This window comes from Solenopsis invicta, chromosome 2 (assembly GCF_016802725.1).
Source record: "Solenopsis invicta isolate M01_SB chromosome 2, UNIL_Sinv_3.0, whole genome shotgun sequence".
Taxonomy (NCBI): Eukaryota; Metazoa; Arthropoda; class Insecta; order Hymenoptera; family Formicidae; genus Solenopsis; species Solenopsis invicta.
The window spans coordinates 13,244,867-13,265,258 of NC_052665.1; the positions used below are offsets into that span (position 1 = coordinate 13,244,867).

The 20,392-nt window shown below is 36.4% G+C and overlaps 2 protein-coding genes across 12 annotated transcripts in view; one reads left to right on the plus strand and one right to left on the minus strand.

Moving 5' to 3' along the window:
- LOC105207562 (agrin) overlaps window positions 1-20,392 on the minus strand; it is a 731,430-nt gene that overhangs the window by 120,970 nt on the left and 590,068 nt on the right. The gene's annotated exons all lie outside the window — the stretch shown is intronic.
- Window positions 15,058-18,109, plus strand: LOC113003107 (ornithine decarboxylase 2-like). 2 transcript variants are annotated; one of them, XM_026131153.2, is made up of 8 exons: window positions 15,058-15,190; window positions 15,726-15,946; window positions 16,055-16,131; window positions 16,360-16,532; window positions 16,679-16,979; window positions 17,049-17,291; window positions 17,375-17,583; window positions 17,709-18,109. In XM_026131153.2, exons 2-8 carry the CDS (start codon window positions 15,763-15,765, stop codon window positions 17,731-17,733), a joined length of 1,212 nt encoding a protein of 403 aa, XP_025986938.1. In that variant the 5' UTR covers window positions 15,058-15,190; window positions 15,726-15,762; the 3' UTR covers window positions 17,734-18,109. The 2 variants fall into 2 exon arrangements, with proteins under 2 accessions (XP_025986938.1, XP_039314527.1); XM_039458593.1 differs by having other exon boundaries at window positions 15,726-16,131.

Sequence of the window (20,392 nt, forward strand, 5' to 3'; positions counted from 1 at the left end):
AGTCTCCCCGATTTAATTAACTCACATGCGGTACTTTTGACACAAATGCGCGAGTGCGAATTAACTGAAAATCCGTAGATTACCTTTTCATTAAGTCAGTAATAATAAAACCGCAAATATTCCGAAATGCTGCTCGTTTAAATCGATTATTAATTTTACGACTCACCGTTTCTTCTCTGCATCCCGTCTACGTTTCAACGCATGTACTTGGTATACAATATTTTATAACGTTCATATTTTTCTAAATGTATTTCATTTTATTAATGCTTTTGTTATTATTAAAAAATTTGTATTTGTTTTTACGGTTACGTCTGCATTACAGCGCAAATTGATTTGGCTCTTCTTTTTTTTCAGCGTTTATTGCAAGGCGAAAAAAAATGGTAAAATTTTTGCTCAACAAACAGGATAAGTTTTCACTCGAGCCACAACTTTCTTTAATTTCAGACGGGGTGCAAGGGATTAAACATCACGCTCAGCTGCAAGATTAATTGCTATTTTCGCGCCTTTTTGCCTCCCCCTTTCTGCGTCCGTCTATCAATCTGCTCTTTTCACACACTTCCGAACTTCCTGCCGTTCTCGGGGTAGCGCAATCACCGGATCCAGGGAGCGATTCCAGGAAAGACGGTGACGGGTTAATAGCATCGGTCGGCCGGTCGCCTTTTTCTCACTGCCCTCCCTACTCTTATCGTATCCCGCCGTTATAATCCTCTAGCTTATAACTTTCCTGCGAGAGAAACGGCGTTACGGTGGCGGCTTTTTCGGACCTCGCCGTCCACGGAAGAGCGCGGCGTGGCGGCACGAAGAATGAGGAATGAATCTTCGGACGAATGCAAGGGTGGAATCCTTACGGAGGGATTTAAACGGAGAGAATCCCGTCCGGAGGGATTTTAACGAGTTCGCGATAACGCTCGTCGACAAGAGATTCGGGGTGCCGTCTTCCTTCTCGAACCCGTCGGTCCCCTTTCCCTCGCGAGGGATAAAAAGCATTGCCCCTCTCTCATTCTGGCTTCGCAGATTATTCCACAAAATTGGTGGAATTTTCCGCCCTTCTCGTATAACCCGCATGATTTTTGCACGTTACATTCGGGATAACAGCCGATGAAATCGCGCGACCTGCAGCTGGTTGCTGTAACGTTTAAATTTATGTACTTCGAGTTTTCGACAGACTTTTTCACTTTAATCTTTGTACTAGGAATTTGATCGCGTTCACTTTGATCCGGTTTGAGCATCGCGTTTAACGCTAAATTAATTGTTACTAGAAATATTAATGTAAAAATCTTTTCGAAATAATGCTTACTATGAAAGAAAATACAGGAGAGAGTTGTTAAATGTGTACTATTCAAGTAATTTTTTAATTCTGATTTGTACGCAAATAAACGTTGAAAATTGTAGCTTGATGTTTCAAGTATCTATTACTACAATGTTTTAAACTTTTACTAATATCAAATTAATTTATTGCTTTAAACTTTTTTCGTAATATACTGCAATCAGTTGTTTAAATCGTACCCATAAGATTTCTAAATCACATCGTTCTCAAAAGTATAAAAAATAATTAAAAATATAAGAAATTATTAACCAATAGTTATTTTATTAATTTATCCAAAAAGGTAAAATATTTAATACTTAATAAGTAATAATAATGATAGCCAGTAAATGATAGGTTACTCACTCCCCACCGACCCCTATGGTCGCTCGACACCACCCAGATCAGCTTCTCCTCTCGGAATCCTGGCTGCTTGAGCTGCTTTCCCATGGCACTCACATACGCACGCGAGAACGCGATTTCACGAGCGCGCGCGCGCTAATTACTGAAACGCAATCAATGCAGGACTAACTATGCGGACCGATATTTCCCGATTAAACGATTTCGCAATTCAGGACCGCTTCGCTTTCATCGCGTCTCCATGGCGTTTCGTTGACCATCATCGAAAATTTCGATGGGGACAACAACTGTACTCCGGTTTACCGCGCGCGGCACGTTAGGGTTAGAAATGCTGAATCGAGGAATGCCAGCCGACCGTTGCTTTCCGTGTATGCGCTATTTAGTGCGAACGCGCGTCTTTATAGATTACTTCAATCAAATGCGTGTTTTGTTGAAATGCGCCCATGTAAACAGATTGAGATTCTTTTGTGTGCGCGTCGAACGCGCGGCAACGCGTATATGGAAAGTAGGGTTAACTGTACGACGCGACGCGACGTGACGATTCTTCCGAAAGTACAGAGAGGCGGAAGGAGAGTAATACAGAATTCAGTATTCATAATAGCACAATTTTCAATCGCGCGAATTCCGCAAAACACACGTTTTAGAGTAACAAAAGATCGATCGCGACTTGTTGCTCAAGAATACGCGACCCGCGACACGCTCGCGCGCTTTTCAACGATCTGAAGTTGGCGGACGAACTGCGGGCGCTTCAGTCGATGCGCGCCGTGCGCGGTAAAAGTTCAAATCGTTCAATGCGATGTATCTTACAAGTATGTACGTAATAATTATATGTTTGAAATTACGCTTGGTTAATAAAAAGTCTGTAGTCAAAAGTTGATAAGGATATATATACTCTCTAAATTCTTTGGAGTGGAATCTCACTCTAAAAGTGTGAAAATTCTGCCAATCTTGATAAAGAGTGGCAAGGTTTTCACACCTTTAGAGTAGAATACCACTCTTTTAGATGAAATTCCACTCCAAAAAATGTAGAGAGTATATATATATATATATATATATATATATAAAGATTAAAAAAAGATTATAAAAAGATGAGAACATCAAAATAAAATTGGTTTAAATTTATTTTTGCCATTGACATATTTTTATTCATATTAATTATTAGATTTACTATTTTTACTTATCAGTTTTACGTTAATATTGTTTAGTATAATAAAATTTTATTAATGGCATGATTTAGAGAATTGACAAATTTGATAAAAATATCAATTTAATACTTATAATAATTAAAAATGTGTACACGAGTGTAAAATATTCTATAATAAAATTTCTCTTATAAAAATATAAAAATTGAGTATAAAATTGTGTAATTACATTATCAGCCATCTAAATTAATCAAAAACTAATATCGGTTATTGTATCTGATTTTTTAAAATGTTGTTAGAACTCATAAAACAAAGTTTAGTTTATTAAATTTTCATCTTTATTACTCATTTCTCACTTATTTCATTTTTTTATTAAATATTGCTTAGATTAAGTAAAAATTTAAAATATTGACGAGATACGATTTAGGCGGTCGTACCGCATTCAACAACTCTCTATTAATTTCATGTTGCATTTAAAAATGTTTTTATTCAACAGTTTACAAAGTTTAATAGAAACTTTCTTCAAAGTATTATCCGCAAAATCTAGATGATTATTATCGAAGGAATAGTGCTTGTGTTCATTAATTTATTGCGTGACAAAGAAAGCACCGGGTAAATCTGTGGCTACATTGCGCGCGATAAATTAGTCGATTCCCGCTCTAAGCTATTATTATAGTAGTAGTTTTCATTGCTCAAGTTTCGTCAACAGTGTTCTCGGCGACTTGCGAGCACCAATTTGAAATTGAATTATATTCCACGAATCTCATCATCGCGAGTCGTTTTTCGTTTTTATACCTATCAGAATTGGTAAAAAGGTCCTGCCATTTCGAGAGGCAATTGACAAAATAAAAGATAAAATTAAAGTAGGATAGAACGTTTTCTGCCTTATTCGCATCTTATCTTTCGCGAGTGAAAGGAGAAACGGGACGAGCGAAAGTCAGTGGCCTTTATTTCTTTTTCTCCGCTAGCCGAACCTCTTCTTCCTTCCGTCTTTATGGTGAATAAACGAGTCGTAACTTCAATAGTGTAATGATCGCTCAGGGAAAACGGTTCACCGGCTTGAAAAAGCGAACGAACGGCTAGAAGACGGAACAGGGAGAATCGTTGTAAGAGAGGGGAATGGAGTTTTATATGCGTTTTTTGCGTCTGCGAGGTCCTATTAATCAGATACAAGATATAAACTGTAAAATAAACGGGCGAATAGATGAAGGAAATATGTTAGATCTTTTCGAACGTCGAGCTGCCTTCGCGAATAAAGAAAGCAAAGTTTGAAATAAATCTTTCCAGCATCTCTTTGTGCGAGAACAACTTTTCTCGCCAAACTTAAAAAAATCCAGATTTATTCTTTATTGAAGGTAAAAAATTCCGTTTGCGCAAAAACGCGAAATAAAAAATGATAGGAAATAATCATTAAATTATTAAGTTAGGCAGCCTCTATACTGAACGAGAATAAAACTCTAAAATAGTTTGATATATGTATAATCTCGTTTTACTAACTGCTTCTCCGAATATTAACCAACTGGATTATTGCACGCGAACTCGTTCGATACCCTATATCAAGCGTAATAAAGTGAAATCGAGATCTTTTACAGATTCGCGGCGATACTCTCATCAACCAGAACGGTTCTACTAAAATTGGACGAGATACCTGGCTTCCAGGCCCGATCATAAATCTGGATATCAGCATAAATTCCCCTGACGTTCAGCCCGATGGTGTATAATCTCGGACAGATAACTCGCTAACGAATCACGCGCTATAAACTTCCGGTGAATTCAACGCATTTTGTTAATATCATAGAAAAAGCTGCCTTTGTCCAAATATAATCGCAATATTTTTCACAGCGAAAATTTCTTTGCCTCTCTTTATCGCTGCCCTATTGTTTTATAATTAATAACTATTTTCACCAATAATACCAAGTACCAACATTTTTTACTTATTAAAAGAATCAAGCAAATAAATTATTATATAAAAATAAAGAAGTGATGAAACATCCAATATTTTATTAAGATAGAGGAAATAATTGATGAAAAGTAAAAATTCATTTTTGGATTAATATAAGAAATGGTATTTCTACATAAAAAATAGAAACGGTCAATAACTGTTCGGTGCTTCTAATGATAGAAAATATAATGTCGATAAATGTATCTCTTCCTCTTGTTCATTTGATAGTTATTGTATTTTCTTTGTATATACATGTACATATAAATAAAAAGAAAAAAATATATACGTATATGTGTATGTATAAATAAATTGTAAGCACCGTGTATCGAAAATCGTGTATACTATTCTGAATTATGAAGCATGAAGACAAATAAAGCTGACGATAGCAGATCGGATCCCGATGCGATTACGAACAAGTTTCGACTTTCTGATAGCGGTTGTGGGACGAGCGATCGTCCAAGTTAGGATTTAAAAATGCGGTGAGAAACGAAGTAGGGGGGTAAGGAGGGAGGGAGGAAGGACACCCTTTTTCCAGAGGGTAACAGCGTGCCGAGTCGCAGTTTATTTCAATTATTTAAATCCGTGCCCACAACCGATTCCACCCTCCGCTTATATCCATCCTCGCCTCACTCCATTCGCGAGAGATTGGTTTAATTCAGTTCGACGCGCGGTAAGGGAGCGCCGCGGAATTCCGTCTACGTGATCAGCCTTCCGCTTCGCCGATCACCCTCACCCACCCCCATCCATGTACGCGCGAACCGATTTTTCGCAAAATAGTGCGAATGTTCCATGGCTACGATCGACGTATACCAACCATCGAACATTCACCTCCTCCTCTTCCTCGTCCTCTTTCTTCTTTTGCTCTCTTTCCTTCCATTTTCGGCCATCTCACTCGTTTTCACGACCCTCCAACGTGGATAACGCGGCTGTCATGGGACCCCTTTCGTTCTCTCTACGCGTTTCGCTCTACCCTCCCGCACACTCGCTTGTGCTCCTGCGCGACTTACTCATTCTTCGAATTCATGTCCCAATGCGTCGCATCCCCCGCTGCCGTTTTCATGCGGGTTTTCGACTCTGACGATGGGGTTTTTCGCGTGCGATGTTCACGAATTCGTATACTCAGTCGCGGCTCACCGCTGCAAAATTGAAATCCTTGTCCTTTTGGACGCAATATTGTGCAAGTGTGTGTGTGTGTGTGTGTGTGTGTGCGCGCGCGCGCGTGTGTGTGTATGTATGCGTGTATGAGCAACTCGCGCTTCGGATAGCAGAAACCGTCGAGATGCATAAGCTGAAACGTCGGCTTTGATAATCGACCGAATCGGACATTATTCGCGATGTTTAAATTTTTGCTGCCGACGACACGAAGGTTTTCTCGATATTCACATAATTCGCTTCGACAGACGCTTTGAGTAAATAATAATAGAAGAACATATAGATATAAAGACACAACCAATTAAAGATAAATCTTATTTTGTCATGGCTTATAATTAATGTTGATACTTTTTAAGTAATTTTTATACGAGTGTACATTTTCAGATTCATTGAACTGCATGCCTAATAAATTTTTTTTTAAACAAATTCAGTTTTGAATGGAACAAAAATAATAATATCACGCTATAATATTGATAATCGATTTAAATGATAATAATGCTATCTATTATTCAGGGAGAACAAACAAATCAAATCAACGTAGATTACACGTCGATGACATCTAATAGATAGCATCTGATAGACGTTTATCAGATGTTTATTATTTGTTATTTCTCCTTGGGTATGGAAATAATACAAAATCTCTCCTCGTAAATAGCATAAAGAATTTGTTGAGATAAATAACCTCATCTTTTTTGGACTACCCTAGAGACCTTGAAGAAAAAATCTGGAAAAGCAATGTTCAATTTTTGATTGTGGTAATCATTATGCAGCATAATTTACTAGTCAGAACATTTCAGATGAGTTTTGATCAACTCAAGCTAAGTTTTGTTATTCTGTGGCATATTGCTTTCTTATGATATTGAGTATAAAAATAAAATGAATATTATAACGCTACTGTGTGCTAGAATATTTTAATAATGCAAAAATAAATTTCAATCAATAATAATTTAACAAAGGAATAAAATGTTAACGTTATAAGTGTAAATGAAGATTTTATCAATTCCATCTAGTAATATTATTTCAAATAACCTTGAATTTAACATATTGTATAGAGAAATTTATATAACATAGTGGGATATATAATTACTAATATCTAAAGAAAACTATGTTTATTGTGATAACTATATATTATTTATGGAATCAAAAGAAATTTAGAAATTTTAATATAATAATTTTAGCATGTTTTACATAATAAAAAAAATACCTTTCATTAAATCAAACGTATTCAAATTTTTTAGTGGAAAATGTTTTTAGAGCTGCCATACTTTTTATTTAAAATAAAAAAAATATATAAATTTAAGATAATTTTTTTATAATAAATTTTCTAAAATTAATTTTAATATTATTCTAAATTGTCATTTAAACAATATATAAAATTATATTTGTATAAATATATTTAGATTAAGTCTAAAATGGTAAATGAAAAAAAAATAATAAAAAGCCGATTTCACAATATTATAATGGCAGTGCATTGGAATATTACGTAAATAGTTTATTTTTATTCTTATTTGATTTTCATTATTTAATTTTTAAATTTATCTACAAAATCAAGTTCATCAAAATGCACATTTTCCAGACTCTTCCTTGAGGATCCTTCTAAATCATCCTATTTTCCGGGGCGGGATGTCTTACCAATTCAACCATTTAGGGAAATGAGGATATTTGCTGCAACAACCAATAATGTTTTAGTAATTCGTCGAGTAATTCGTGAATTAATCTGTATGCTTCGAACGATCAAATATCATTCACTTTCGGAGCAATTTCAAAATTTAATTGTTTAATATTTTATAAGGATTACAGTTCATCTAGAATAATTGAGTATGTAACATAAAACCATAGTGCAAACTGAAAAACAAAATTAAAAATGATACTTTTTACGTATACAAGCACGATATAAAGGAGACATTAAAAATAACAATGCTCGAAAAATGTGCAATCAATATGCTAAATAAAAAAAAAGAAGGGAAAAACCGTAAAACAAGTGAAAAATTCAACCTCCGGTCGATCCGATATAATTTGATCCGCGTCGAGTCTAAAGTTACAAGTATCGTATACACGCTTTCTCTATTTTAATTCACGGTTGGTACGCGGCGGTGTTTGCGTGTTCGTTCGGTGGCTCCAATCAAATATTTGATTGTAAATATGGCAGCGCGAGCAAGCGGATTCTGCGTTACAGAGGGTAGTTGCGCTCTTTACCACGATGCCACGCGTGCAAAGATACACAATCAGATGCTGGACGTCGATTTCTCGCTGTAGCTTTCGCGCTGAAAGGATTTCACGGCGGTTGTCGCTACGCTGTCGCGTGATTAAAGGAAGAGAACGTTCGCACCCTCGAAGGCGAGCGTAATCTTGGATCGATGTTACCCGGGCGGCTTCGTGTTCGAAGCGGCGTCGATTATTGCGCTCTCCAGCCCCGTCGCCCCCGCGCCACACCGACCGGTGTTGTGCATTCGGAGTGTACGTGAGCGACATACCTATTACGCCGATCCAAGAAGTCGTTGGGAGTCACGCGATTTACGGCGGGAACAACGTTGAATTAGTCCGCGAATATATCGTGGCATACCGCTCACGTCGTTCAGTAGGAAACCCTAGATCGACCGCGAGGCGTGTACTGCGTGGATTTTGGATGGTTGTTGAGAAACCTGAGATACCAGAGTAGTAGTTTTACTTCTCTTTATGTTGAAATTTTCACGAAGACACAGAAAAATAAATCGCCAATGAGAAAATTTTATCATTTCATAGAAAAATTAAATTGAGGGATGTCCTACAACAATCAAATAAGTCCATTAACAATAAACAATTTTGTTCCGACAAGAATTAAACAAAAATATGAATTTTATTTTAACATTTTAATTTTCTAAAATGGTGATAGAAATATTATGAAAAAATCCGATATTATCTCTATCTTATTAGAAGCAATAATAAATAAAGAAAAAAATTTTTTTCAAATAGAATTAATTCGCGATTGAAACGATTAAATCGATCCTCATTGTATTAAGCAAAATCTTTGCTTTTATATCTATTAACTGCCTGAAGAAAAATTACCATATTTATGCAATGAGCAACTCAAAGAGAAGAAGTTCTCTTGTTTCCTGAGAATTTTTAACCCCCAATTGGGTTCAGCCAATCCAATTTGGAACAAAGTTCCTCGTGAAGGAAGTAACGAAATGAAAAGCGCAAGAAGATACTCGATATTATACGTGCGATAGGTGCAGCGTGAATTTAATTTTCAGACGTGAGCGAATTGAGCTCGTTGCCTTTTTATCGAAGAAAGTGCGACACAAGATTAACAAGACGAGAAACACGATATCCAACCGCGAAGGGATGAGTAGAGGCGGTTAATTTAGCGGCAACTAAGGTTGCGCAAGCATACGCCGTCTGCAGTGGCTGCTGCCAAGCTGTCGCTGGAACGCGAACGGTGTCCGTCGCACACACCCCGATCACGTGTACCATTCCAGACCCCTGCCAGCATCTCGACAAGTTCTGAACTCGGCTTAACAACCGGGAGTTTTATACCCCGAAACATAAAACGTATCACGGGGTGCGAGGGGAGAGAGAAGGAGGGAGGAGGGAAGAGGGAGAAAAGGAGGGTTCCGCGGAAGTTCCGTTTGCAGCACAAAGTTCTGCTCTTGTTAGCTTGTTCTCCCTAAGCCGGAAGTACGTAAGCCTTTTTAATGACGGGGACCGGGAGAGGCAGGATATTCATGCAGGAGACGTGGTGCGTTTTCGCAAGAGGGATCTTCATTATTTCGCGGGGCGGGCAGAAATACTACCGCGAACTTGCGCGGAACTGCGATTACGTACGTCTCGACGTTTCCCGAAACGTGATCGGCAGCTGGCGAAACTGCGCCGGTGCGCTATTAACGGCGCTACACGACTGTTCCTCTGATTTATCGTCCAACTTTCTTCGCCAACAATAGTCGCTCACACGTACACACGTGCGCACCCCCTCACCCCACCCCCAATCTCTTTCGGTGTGTCCAAGAAACTTAAAAGTATGTATCAATCCTCTCGGTCGTAACAATTTTCAGTCCATAACTGGTTTTTCTACTCCGGAGCTTTTGTGTTCCTCTGCTTTCCCTCTTCCCCTCCCTTGCAACTTTATTTCAAGTTTCGCCGTAACGGTCAGCTGTTAAATTCGGAATATCAAAATATCTTCGCGCCAGGTCGAGAGAGATGAAATGCGCGCGATTCCCGATGTGTAACGCGCGCGTTTTGGATTTACGCCGCACGACGGATAAATGTGCCAAATATTCCCGCACGAATTGATGCTCACGACAGCGGATCGATAAATAATCAATCGGCGACTATCATGCCGGGCGAATCAGCCGAATTGTCGCGTCAAAAACACGGGACGACAGCGGGATGGCTGGCCGATGGCGACAGCTGCCAACAACGCGTGCAATTTTCGTATCGCGTACGTATCGCGAGCGTATAGCGGTCGTAATATATATTGCAATGTTTTTCGTCATATAAAAAATACACGGACATTGTCCGGCGCGACGCGGCAATCTGCGAGAGCGTCAAATCCATCATCCGGGCCGTCCGCCCGGATATTACGCGCGACATACTAACGAATATCAAAAGAAGCGGTTTCATAGTCGTCGTGTCTACGACAAATGTTATCAGACACGTACGCGTGACGTTGATTAATGCGCGAGGAGACGAAAATTTTGATCTGTAAACAAATTCTTCGAACAAGAGAGTGCATTCATCAATAAATAACTTCGAGTATCATCGAATGCTGTTCTTTCGCTCGAATCTACGCGTGTAAGCATCGTCCACGTACCTATCTTAGGAATGTATAATTAAACTCGATTAGATAGATTTTCTATTCTTTATTCTTTCTGTGTATATAAGTTGGATAATTTTTTTTTATTTTTGGAGACCCCCCTAGTCCGATAAATATTAGTAGATTTAGGAATGATCGTGGCGCAGAGAGTTGTTCTCCATGCTAAAGACCCGAATTCAAATCCGATTGATCAGAAGCATTTAATTTTTATTTGATCGCTATCTCTCGGAAGGCAATAACAAACCACCGAAAATATCTTGCCATAAGAGAACCCTTCTAAATTAAGCCGTTTGGAAAAGGCGTTTAAGTTGTAGGTCCCGTATATCTGTGTAAATTGTAAAAGCGCACAGCACAGAAATACGTTGAGGGACTGTGCTCTGATAAAAGCCAAGGACATAGGGAGAAACACTCGCTAATAAATTTCCTTTCTGATTAAAATTTAAAGCACTTACATATTGCAACTATGAATAATTACATAAAAGCTATATGTGCACAGTAATAGTACGCTGATTCCAATTAGTGAAAGTATTCTTATCTCAAGCAAAATTACAAGAAGACAATGAATAATCACTGATGATCATAGTTATAAGTATAGCACTGTAAATCAGTAAGATCATACTGATTCAAATTTAGAAAATAGGTTACAATGAAAATAATTATTCTAAGTTGATAAATTGATTCAAGTCATTATGGTTTTGTTAACAATAAAAAGAATCAAAATTATAACACAATAATAATATGACATTAAGACACATAACTGATTAATTGCGTGTAAATTATTCACTGCTACTACTTTTTTCTGATTTCTTCGGCGTAAATACCGAAGTTACTCTATATACCTCCTGTAATTTCTGAATAGTGAAAAATATCGTTCTGCGGGAAGAACGAGTAGGTTTAAAGGTGCAAGAAAAAACGTTTTATCTTGATCTAAGCGAGATCCAGGATTAACAAGCTGAAACTCGGGCCGATCTTTTCTTCTTCTTTTCATACGCTTTTAAGCTGCCCGGAAAGTGCGCGGGTCAACCATGTACCCTTGTGCCACTGTAAAATTCAAATTCCATGGGCCATTCCTACGGAAAAAGGGGAGTCGCCTGTACACGTCTGAGTGCAGGAAATCCGCCACTCCGCCATTCTAGTGTTCCCGAAACGTGCGTCGACTTCTTCCTCAGGTCTAATTCTCGGTCTGTGTCAACGAGATGCGATCTATTCTCGGTATCACAAGAGCCCTCGTGCTAGTCCGTTTAATGTTTGGTCTAAATAATAAACCTGCTTCGATAAACAACGCACAAGTAGATTGGTTGGCGGATCTTTGCCCGTTGACAAATGATAAATATTTTATCTGTTATTTTCTAGTCCTCAATATCTTTTTTTTTTTTAAGTGTTAACTAGACGTTGAAGTTCGGAAAAAACGGATTAGCTAGGTCGGTTTATTATCGCTGCGTTGGTCATATGTGTTATTACAATACATTTATGTATTACATTATTATTCCTTACATTTTTATACATTTATTTCTATATTTATATATACAAGAAAAATAATAAAAAATAATTTTGCAGGATTATTATACATAGTTTAAATTTTAATTTGGCAGTACAATACTCATTTGCAAATCATTTAATTTTTTCAGTATGTTTTTCTGATTTAGAAATTAGGTACCTGCCTTTGATATCTGTTTTTGTAGTTACACTTCTCTTCCAAATTCCAATTTTGCAACCAACTTTCGTTTCCAATTACATGTCGATAGTTTTGCACATACAAGCCCGTCATTTTCCCCCGTTTTCCCCGAAACTATTCTAACAGAGGACGGCTATTTTCCGTTCTATTTGACCCTCGTTTTCTCCCCTTAGAAACCGTTGCAAAGAACGACTGGCCTCGGGCTAAGCATTATTTTAGAGCGAGTTGGCCGGCCAGTTAGCTGGTAAATACGTGAATGCAGTATGAGCTTAGAAATCTCCAGCATCGTTCATCTTTTATGAAAATGATGGTTATACACGGATCTAACAGGATGACCCGCGGAAGTGAAAATACGTTTCATTGTTGGCTCCGTGTACGTGCGGAGTTTTATTGTAAAACTGAGTAACAAAGTTTAAGAGAACAGGATTGTTATTGAACAAACAGAGAGAGAGAGAGAAAGAAAGAGAGAGAGGGGGGGGGGGAAAGAGAGAGCACGTAAAAGTTTTATAATGATGATGAAAACGACATTCTAATTTTTTTAGCTGGGGAAAGTAGGAGAAAGTGTACGTTTGTAATAAAAAATTTAAGGCAGTTGTATGCTTATACTGTTCATGGATGTACAGTGTCTCCGGATTCTCCAAGGATAACTATTTCGAGAATAGATTCAAGATCTTTGATGAGAAACAATAAAAAAAAATTTAAAGTAAATAAAGAACGTAAGTAACAAGGCTCTAAACAAGTCAGTCCGTCAAAAAAGGTAAAAAATTCTTATTTTGTTCTTCTTAAACAGAATAAGTATTCCATTGTTTGATTTCATATCGATTTCAACTTGATTATATAAACCGTAAGCCTGGTCGTTACGTGAAAAATATTGTTATTCATGAAGCAGAGAAAAAGTGCGATAAATTGTACATGAATTCATATCAGTTTCCTGCAGGTTGAATTTAAATAAATTAATCAACGATAATGATTTCACGAGTTAATATTATTCATCTATTAATTATATTCTAAATGTAAAACGTGTATTTTAATTGTGTCTGATCCGGCACAGCAATGTTGATATTCATCAATTGCAAAAAGTTATACGGATAAGTATCTGTATAAGGATAAACGCAACAGTTTTCAAGTAAATTACTTTAAAGCATTATCTCAAAAATTGTAACTATGCACGTATTTCAAGGTAAGACAAATGAACGGAAATGCTAATTATTGCAATTGCAAATAGAACGGGTTTTTCCTAAGAGTAAATAGCGCTTAAAATAATTACATAAAATATTGATGTTTTTGCTATGTTGCAAATGATATGTTACCTAATTATTAATGTCCATCATATTAATGTGATCCAAGAAATAATGTAATCTTATTTTTCTTAAAATTTTTATTTTTTTCTCTATTTCTGACTTATCTTACGACCAAAATGTGACAAACTATGAACTCAAAAATAAATATGATAAATTAGATTAAAAAATCATATACCGTAAAACAGGGTAATTTTAATATTAATATTTTAAATTTTAAATTTTATAGCATACTCATATTTACCACTGTACAAAAAATAGTGATTTAAAGTTAATAAATCGCATTTTGTTTGTGACAGTAGTGAATATTAGCCTGCTACAAAATTTTAAATTTTGAATAGTATCCAAATCTTCTTTTTAACAGAATATTTTATTAACATTATTTATATTGATAACATTATATATATATATATATATATATTGATTATGCATAACGCATTTATTTTAATTTTTTGAAAATGATTAACATCTTTGATAACACAAAAGTGCAAAAAATGACATAAAAATATTCTTTACACATCTTTTGGGCGTCTTTATTACATCTGTCAGACTTTCATATCATCTGAGATAATATAATACATCAATGCTTAAAATCGTGCACTTAAAACAGGTAATTATGCAGTATAGGAGATCCAGCTTCAATCATGTTGACCTTGACATATGTGATAGAAGTAATGATACTGAACATTACTTTATAAATTAATTGGCGCTCTCCTACAGTTTTCGAGATATACTTAGAGAAAGAAAAAATAGTTTTTCTTAATTATTTCAAAAAATATTTATTTTAGAAAAAAATGTGTTAAATAAAAAATAAAGCTTACAAAATACTCTACAAACGAGGTTCTATACACATTTTACCTAACTTCAATACTTTAATCGTTATAATAAAAAAACTGTTTTAAAATGAGTTTTTTAAGTTTTATTAATAATTCATTTTCAGTAATAACCACACACATATTCACACACACACACACACACACACACACACACACACACACACACACACACACACACACACACACACACACCGCACACCACACCCGCACCACACACCCACACCCACCCACACACACACACACACACACACACACACACACACACACACACACACACACACACACACACCTGCACCCGCACCCGCACCCGCACCCGCACCCACACACACACACACACACACACACACACACACACACACACACACACACACACACATAAGTGCGCGCGCGTTCACACGCACGCACGCACGCACGCACGCACACAACGAAGAGAGAAAATGCAAAGAATCAACATGATTAGAGCTGGATCTCCTATACTGCATAATTACCCTTTCTTTGTGTAGGTTAAATTCTAACGTACAGTTTGGGGAACGTAAAATATATAAGCCCAGGTCGTCGCGTTCTCGATGCCATTTCCGTTCTATCACATGTATCTTTCCGATTGCGTGCGCGTTTCGTATAAAGAAGATAGTTCATCAATCAACTTCTTCATCCACGCGAAATATCAAACTGTACAAAATAACGAAACAGGTAAGTACATGTATTAAAATAAGTGTATATTAGGCTGCCTAATGATGGGTGATCGGAGTGTGACTGCGTGTTTCCCACATCGTATGAAATGTATATGTATTATTTGGACATTTATACGGCTGCGTTATTTTTCAAATTTAATTTTTTGCTTTAGTGTAATTAATGTAAAAACAAATCATTTGGGAAAGAAAATTAATAAAGACCAGAATTAATTTGTTCATTTACAACCGTGGCAAAATGAAAAAGTGTAAAATTTATCATGATTGCTATTATATAATATTATATTTTATACATTCTGATACCATTCTCATGTTTTTATTGTGTATGTAAATTAATTACAGTATAAAAATTATTAATATTGATCTATAAAAACTAGTTATAAAAATAAAAACAATCTATTTTCTAACCTTAATTATTTTATCAAACAGTTATAGTTAGAAATACGAAACACTTTTCTCTTAATATGTAAAAACAAATTATACCTTAACTAAGAAACAAAAAAAAAAGAAATATCTGAATATCTTTTTTCTCGCAGGAAAACTTCTTTTGTTACGTGTACGCATAGTTCTATAATGCCGCACTTCAATTTTAAAGAAATAGAAGTCATTGATGACAAAAAAAATGATTTAGATATCATTAAAGATATAATTAAACTTGAAGAACCGGAGAATGCCTTCTATATCGCAGATATCGGTGACATTATTAAAAGACATCAAGCATGGATTAGCAAAATGCCTAGGGTTATTCCACATTATGGTATGTCTGCGACGTTCATTGCACTGTTTTCAATTTTAATACTGCATTGTTTTCCAAAATGTATTTATTTTAATAAATTTAGGGTTAATCACTTTTTTCAAATTTTAGCGATAAAATGCAATTCAAATCCGACGGTAATTAAAGTTCTGGCAGCTTTAAATGCCTGTTTTGATTGCGCGTCAAAGGTAAATCTTCGTTTTTATCTCACAGATTTTTTAAATCATCACTGCTTATACGTAAGGTGGTTTCTTAAAACGTCTCAATATTAAATCGTCTCAATATATTTTGTTTAATCTAAATATAAAAAGATGAAGAAATTGAAGATGAAAATATCTTTGAGACACTATACTCACATAAGTTAATGAGTTACCTCGTAAGAGAATTAATAATAATAATAATAATATTTCTAATAGGAAGAAATAATGCAAGTAATGAAGTACGATGTGCAAGGCGAAAGGATCATTTTTGCCCATCCATATAAATTGCCTTCTCATATCAAATTCTCTAAACAAATGGGAGTCGAACAGATGACGGTGGATAGCGAGTTTGAGTTAAAAAAAATTAAAAATTTCTTCCCGAAAGCTAAGTAAGTGAGATTAGTAATAATAAAATAAATTCTATTCATTCAAATGTTGTTTAATATATTAGAAATTAATTATTTTAAATATATATAATGTTTAATTATTTTCTTTGTTTTACTTTTGGTTTATAATTAATAACAATTTTGTTCAGAATCGTGATACGCATACGTTGTGACGCGAAGAAATCGTCAGTGTCATTGGGAGAGAAATTTGGCTGCGAACCTTACAAGGAGGCTGTGCGCTTGATACGATACACGCGAGATCTCGGCTTAAACTTATACGGCTTCAGCTTTCACGTGGGCACCACGTGCTTAGAGATGGATGCCTACCGCCGAGGAATTGAAATATGCAAACAGTTAATCGTAATCGCTAAATCGATCGGATGTAACAACGTAGAACTCATCGATATCGGCGGTGGATTCTTGAGCGTCTGCGGGAAGGAGCTCGATGAGGTACGTGCCTTTCGTTCGCTCAGATACCGTTATCATCGCTGACATCGGTACATTTCGTAACCTCTTTAGCTGGCCGAGTTCATTAACGGTGCGATTGAGAATCTTGATCCCGGTATAAGAGTCATTAGCGAGCCCGGACGATACTATGTAGACTCAAACTTCACTTTAGCCTCGTATCTACATTCCAAGAGGCTCGCCATTTCCGAGAACGGCAAGTTGAAGAGAATGTATTATATGAATTGCGGCGTGAACAATTCGTTCATGGAGGAACTGAAAGGTGTACAAGCCAGAGTCCCGGAATTGATTTTTGAAGTATAATTCGTTTCAGTACTACGAAACAATACTTGTTTTTTTTTTATGAATCGCGTGAGATAACTATTATTTTATTATCGTAGCCGATGAGCAATGAAAAATTCCTTTCAAATGTATGGGGACCGACCGCCGACCCGCATGATTTAATAGTTAAGAATGTTTCATTGCCTGAACTTTATATAGGCGATTGGCTAGTTTGGAAAAATATGGGCGCTTATACATTGGTTCTTTCCAATACATTCAATGGATTCCCGATTCCAGCTGTGAGACCATTTATTAGGAAAAGCCAATGGTTCGTGTCTTTATGTCAATATGAAAAAAATATATTTAAAAATAATATTTCCAATAGTTACATAATAATATATAGATATTTAAGAATAACTCTTTCATAATTTAATAATATATTGACCTTTGCAGGGAAAATTTTCTGGCACAAATTTAAAAATAAAAGCGTATTTTATTTCAATAAGCAGAATGGAAATAATACAATATTCGTCGAAGGAATTTAATGTATAATTGACATTTTCATAAAAAAAAACACAATCTAACTGTTATATCTCTCTTAATAATTTTAATCTTTCTATGAAAAATCTTCATTGGTATCACAAATGAAGTAAATATGCTTTTTTATCATTGCACGTTTTATTTCATAATTAGATCTGATTTCCGAATGGTTCTAATTTCATGTATAATTTGGAATTTTGTAATTAGATTATAAATGATATGAAAATCATGTATTTCATTGTTTTAATATCTGTTTTATTATTATACGGCACAATAATGTAAAATATTAAAGAATTTTTGACGAGTATAATAAAAAAAAATGTTTCTTTTATCAAATGTACATAATACAGTTACGATAATGAAGAAGGGTAGCGAGCTTTCAGCAAATGTGTACGGATACGCTGGTGATTTACAGGCGGCGAGTGACGTATATAATCCCGCGATTACGTACACGACCGGGCTACATTACATTAAAACTATCCGGCTAATCTTTATTCCCAACAATAAACCGCGGCGACGTAGATAAGAACCACGGCCGGGGTGGACTATAAAAAGTACACAGCTTCATCCCGAATTGCGTCCCTTTTAATGAGCAGAACAAAACGAGCGGAAGAACGTTCCATATTTCATCGCGGCTGAGAAAACTCATCCACGCTCGGCCCATTGACATCGATTCTTGCTCCGCTATCTTTCATCTTTATCGCAAATCCCCGTAACAGCCGCTTAGAGCTGAGTGGCACAAACGACTACCGCGTTTATCATTTGCAGATACCGTACAACGAGGCGATTGTGTCCATTAATCCTTTGTAAGACAAATGATCGTAATTTTTTTCATCCTAATGATAACGCAAACTTTTACGTAAACGTATGGATGGCATTTTTAATAAAATTTTATAGAAATTATTAAATTTTTGATAAAATAAAAATCGAGTAATTCTTTTTCTTAGTACGAGAATGATATCTTTCTACGTGCAGACATTCAAATAATACGTCATCATCACCATCGTCATTGCCTCAGGCCGAAACTCAAGATCAGGTGTTTCTAATAATTATCGCTCATGATGTGTATAGGATAAGTTCGATCAGGGAAATAGGCAATTTAGCGCACTGAACGGACAAAATAAGATCGACCTCGTTGTCGACGTCGAGGCATCGATTCCGCGACGACCATTTCTCGTCTCGTCTCAACCCGACTCTTTTTTTTTTCTTCTCTCCTGCCCATTTCCGATGTTTCTCCCTCGCCCCTGCGCCCGAAACCGTCGAGAGAGAGAGAGAGAGAGAGAGAGAGAGAGAGAGAGAGAGAGAGAGAGAGAGCCAAGTACTAAGTATGCATAGCCCGGTTTCCGGGTGCCGAGTACGCGCCTGGACTTCACCTCTACCCTACGGGTCGGTTCGTAACTAGTTGGCACAACGCCATGCATAGAGGTGCGCATTAATAAGTATACCGGTTTTCGGTAGCGGTATCGTTACGTCCGCTAATATTCCAGTAGCTGACAAATGCCTCGATACTCGCCACCGTCAGTATCCATCCTGCACTCGCGTTCAACTCGCAGCCCCTTTTTCACCCGTTCGCGCATACGTTGCTTCGCATTTGATTGATGCGGAGCACTTTACATACATAACTGCTAAAAAAAATCTCGGCTGTGAGAAACGGATATGTAGTTTATTTAACGATGAAATGAATATATTTCATGTTTTTATCGAAAGAACGATTCGCGAGATGGATCAAAAAACGCGAATGAAGTTCAAGACAATTCTAGGATGATTCTCGGAACTTATTATTAAGTTATTATTATTATTAAATATGCTTTTGACAATGACAAAGATGACAATCACAAAGATGACAATTATAATATTAAAATAAAAATATAATTTTGCTGAAATTTAAAATTATGAAATTCTTTAAAGAAGATTAAATTGCTCGTAGCAAGATTATCATTGTTTTATATATGAACAAGAAATTATAATCTTGCTTATACATGAGCAAGCAATAAATGCTAAACAGAATATATCAGATTTTATTTGATATTAGTGTTTGATATTATTCTTTTCTGTGTATAAAATTTTGTAATATTTGTAGATACATTTAATATTGATTCTATATATATCGAAACTTCTTCCGCTATACAAATGCATCTACCGCGTAAATCGCTTATTGGATTACACGTGGCAGAACCTCAGAGAGAAAAATATCGCCCAGTGGTGATACGAGAGCGAATATGAAAGATAAGGCTGGATTACGAGCGGTGATCAATTGTGAGTTGAGTTTTTTAGATTAGTCCTTTGCACTCATAGAACCGGGTTAACCGTTCGTACTCGAAACATTCTACTCTCTTTCTCTCTCTCTTTCTCTTATCGACGTGCGGCTTGATTGGCTTCGCCGCAGTTTTCACGGAGAAAATGGCGAATCGGCTGTCAACCCACTGCAAATACATACACATGGATTCGCGACGGATTAAGAATCGAGGTCGCAAAGGCCATCACGGTGTGACCGCGGTCGTCTTTTTACCCCCTGCCTCTCTCTCTCTCTCTCTTTCTCTCTCTCCCACCCGTTTTTTGGCCGAGCGCTGTATTTTCGGCGAGAGGACCAATTTCAT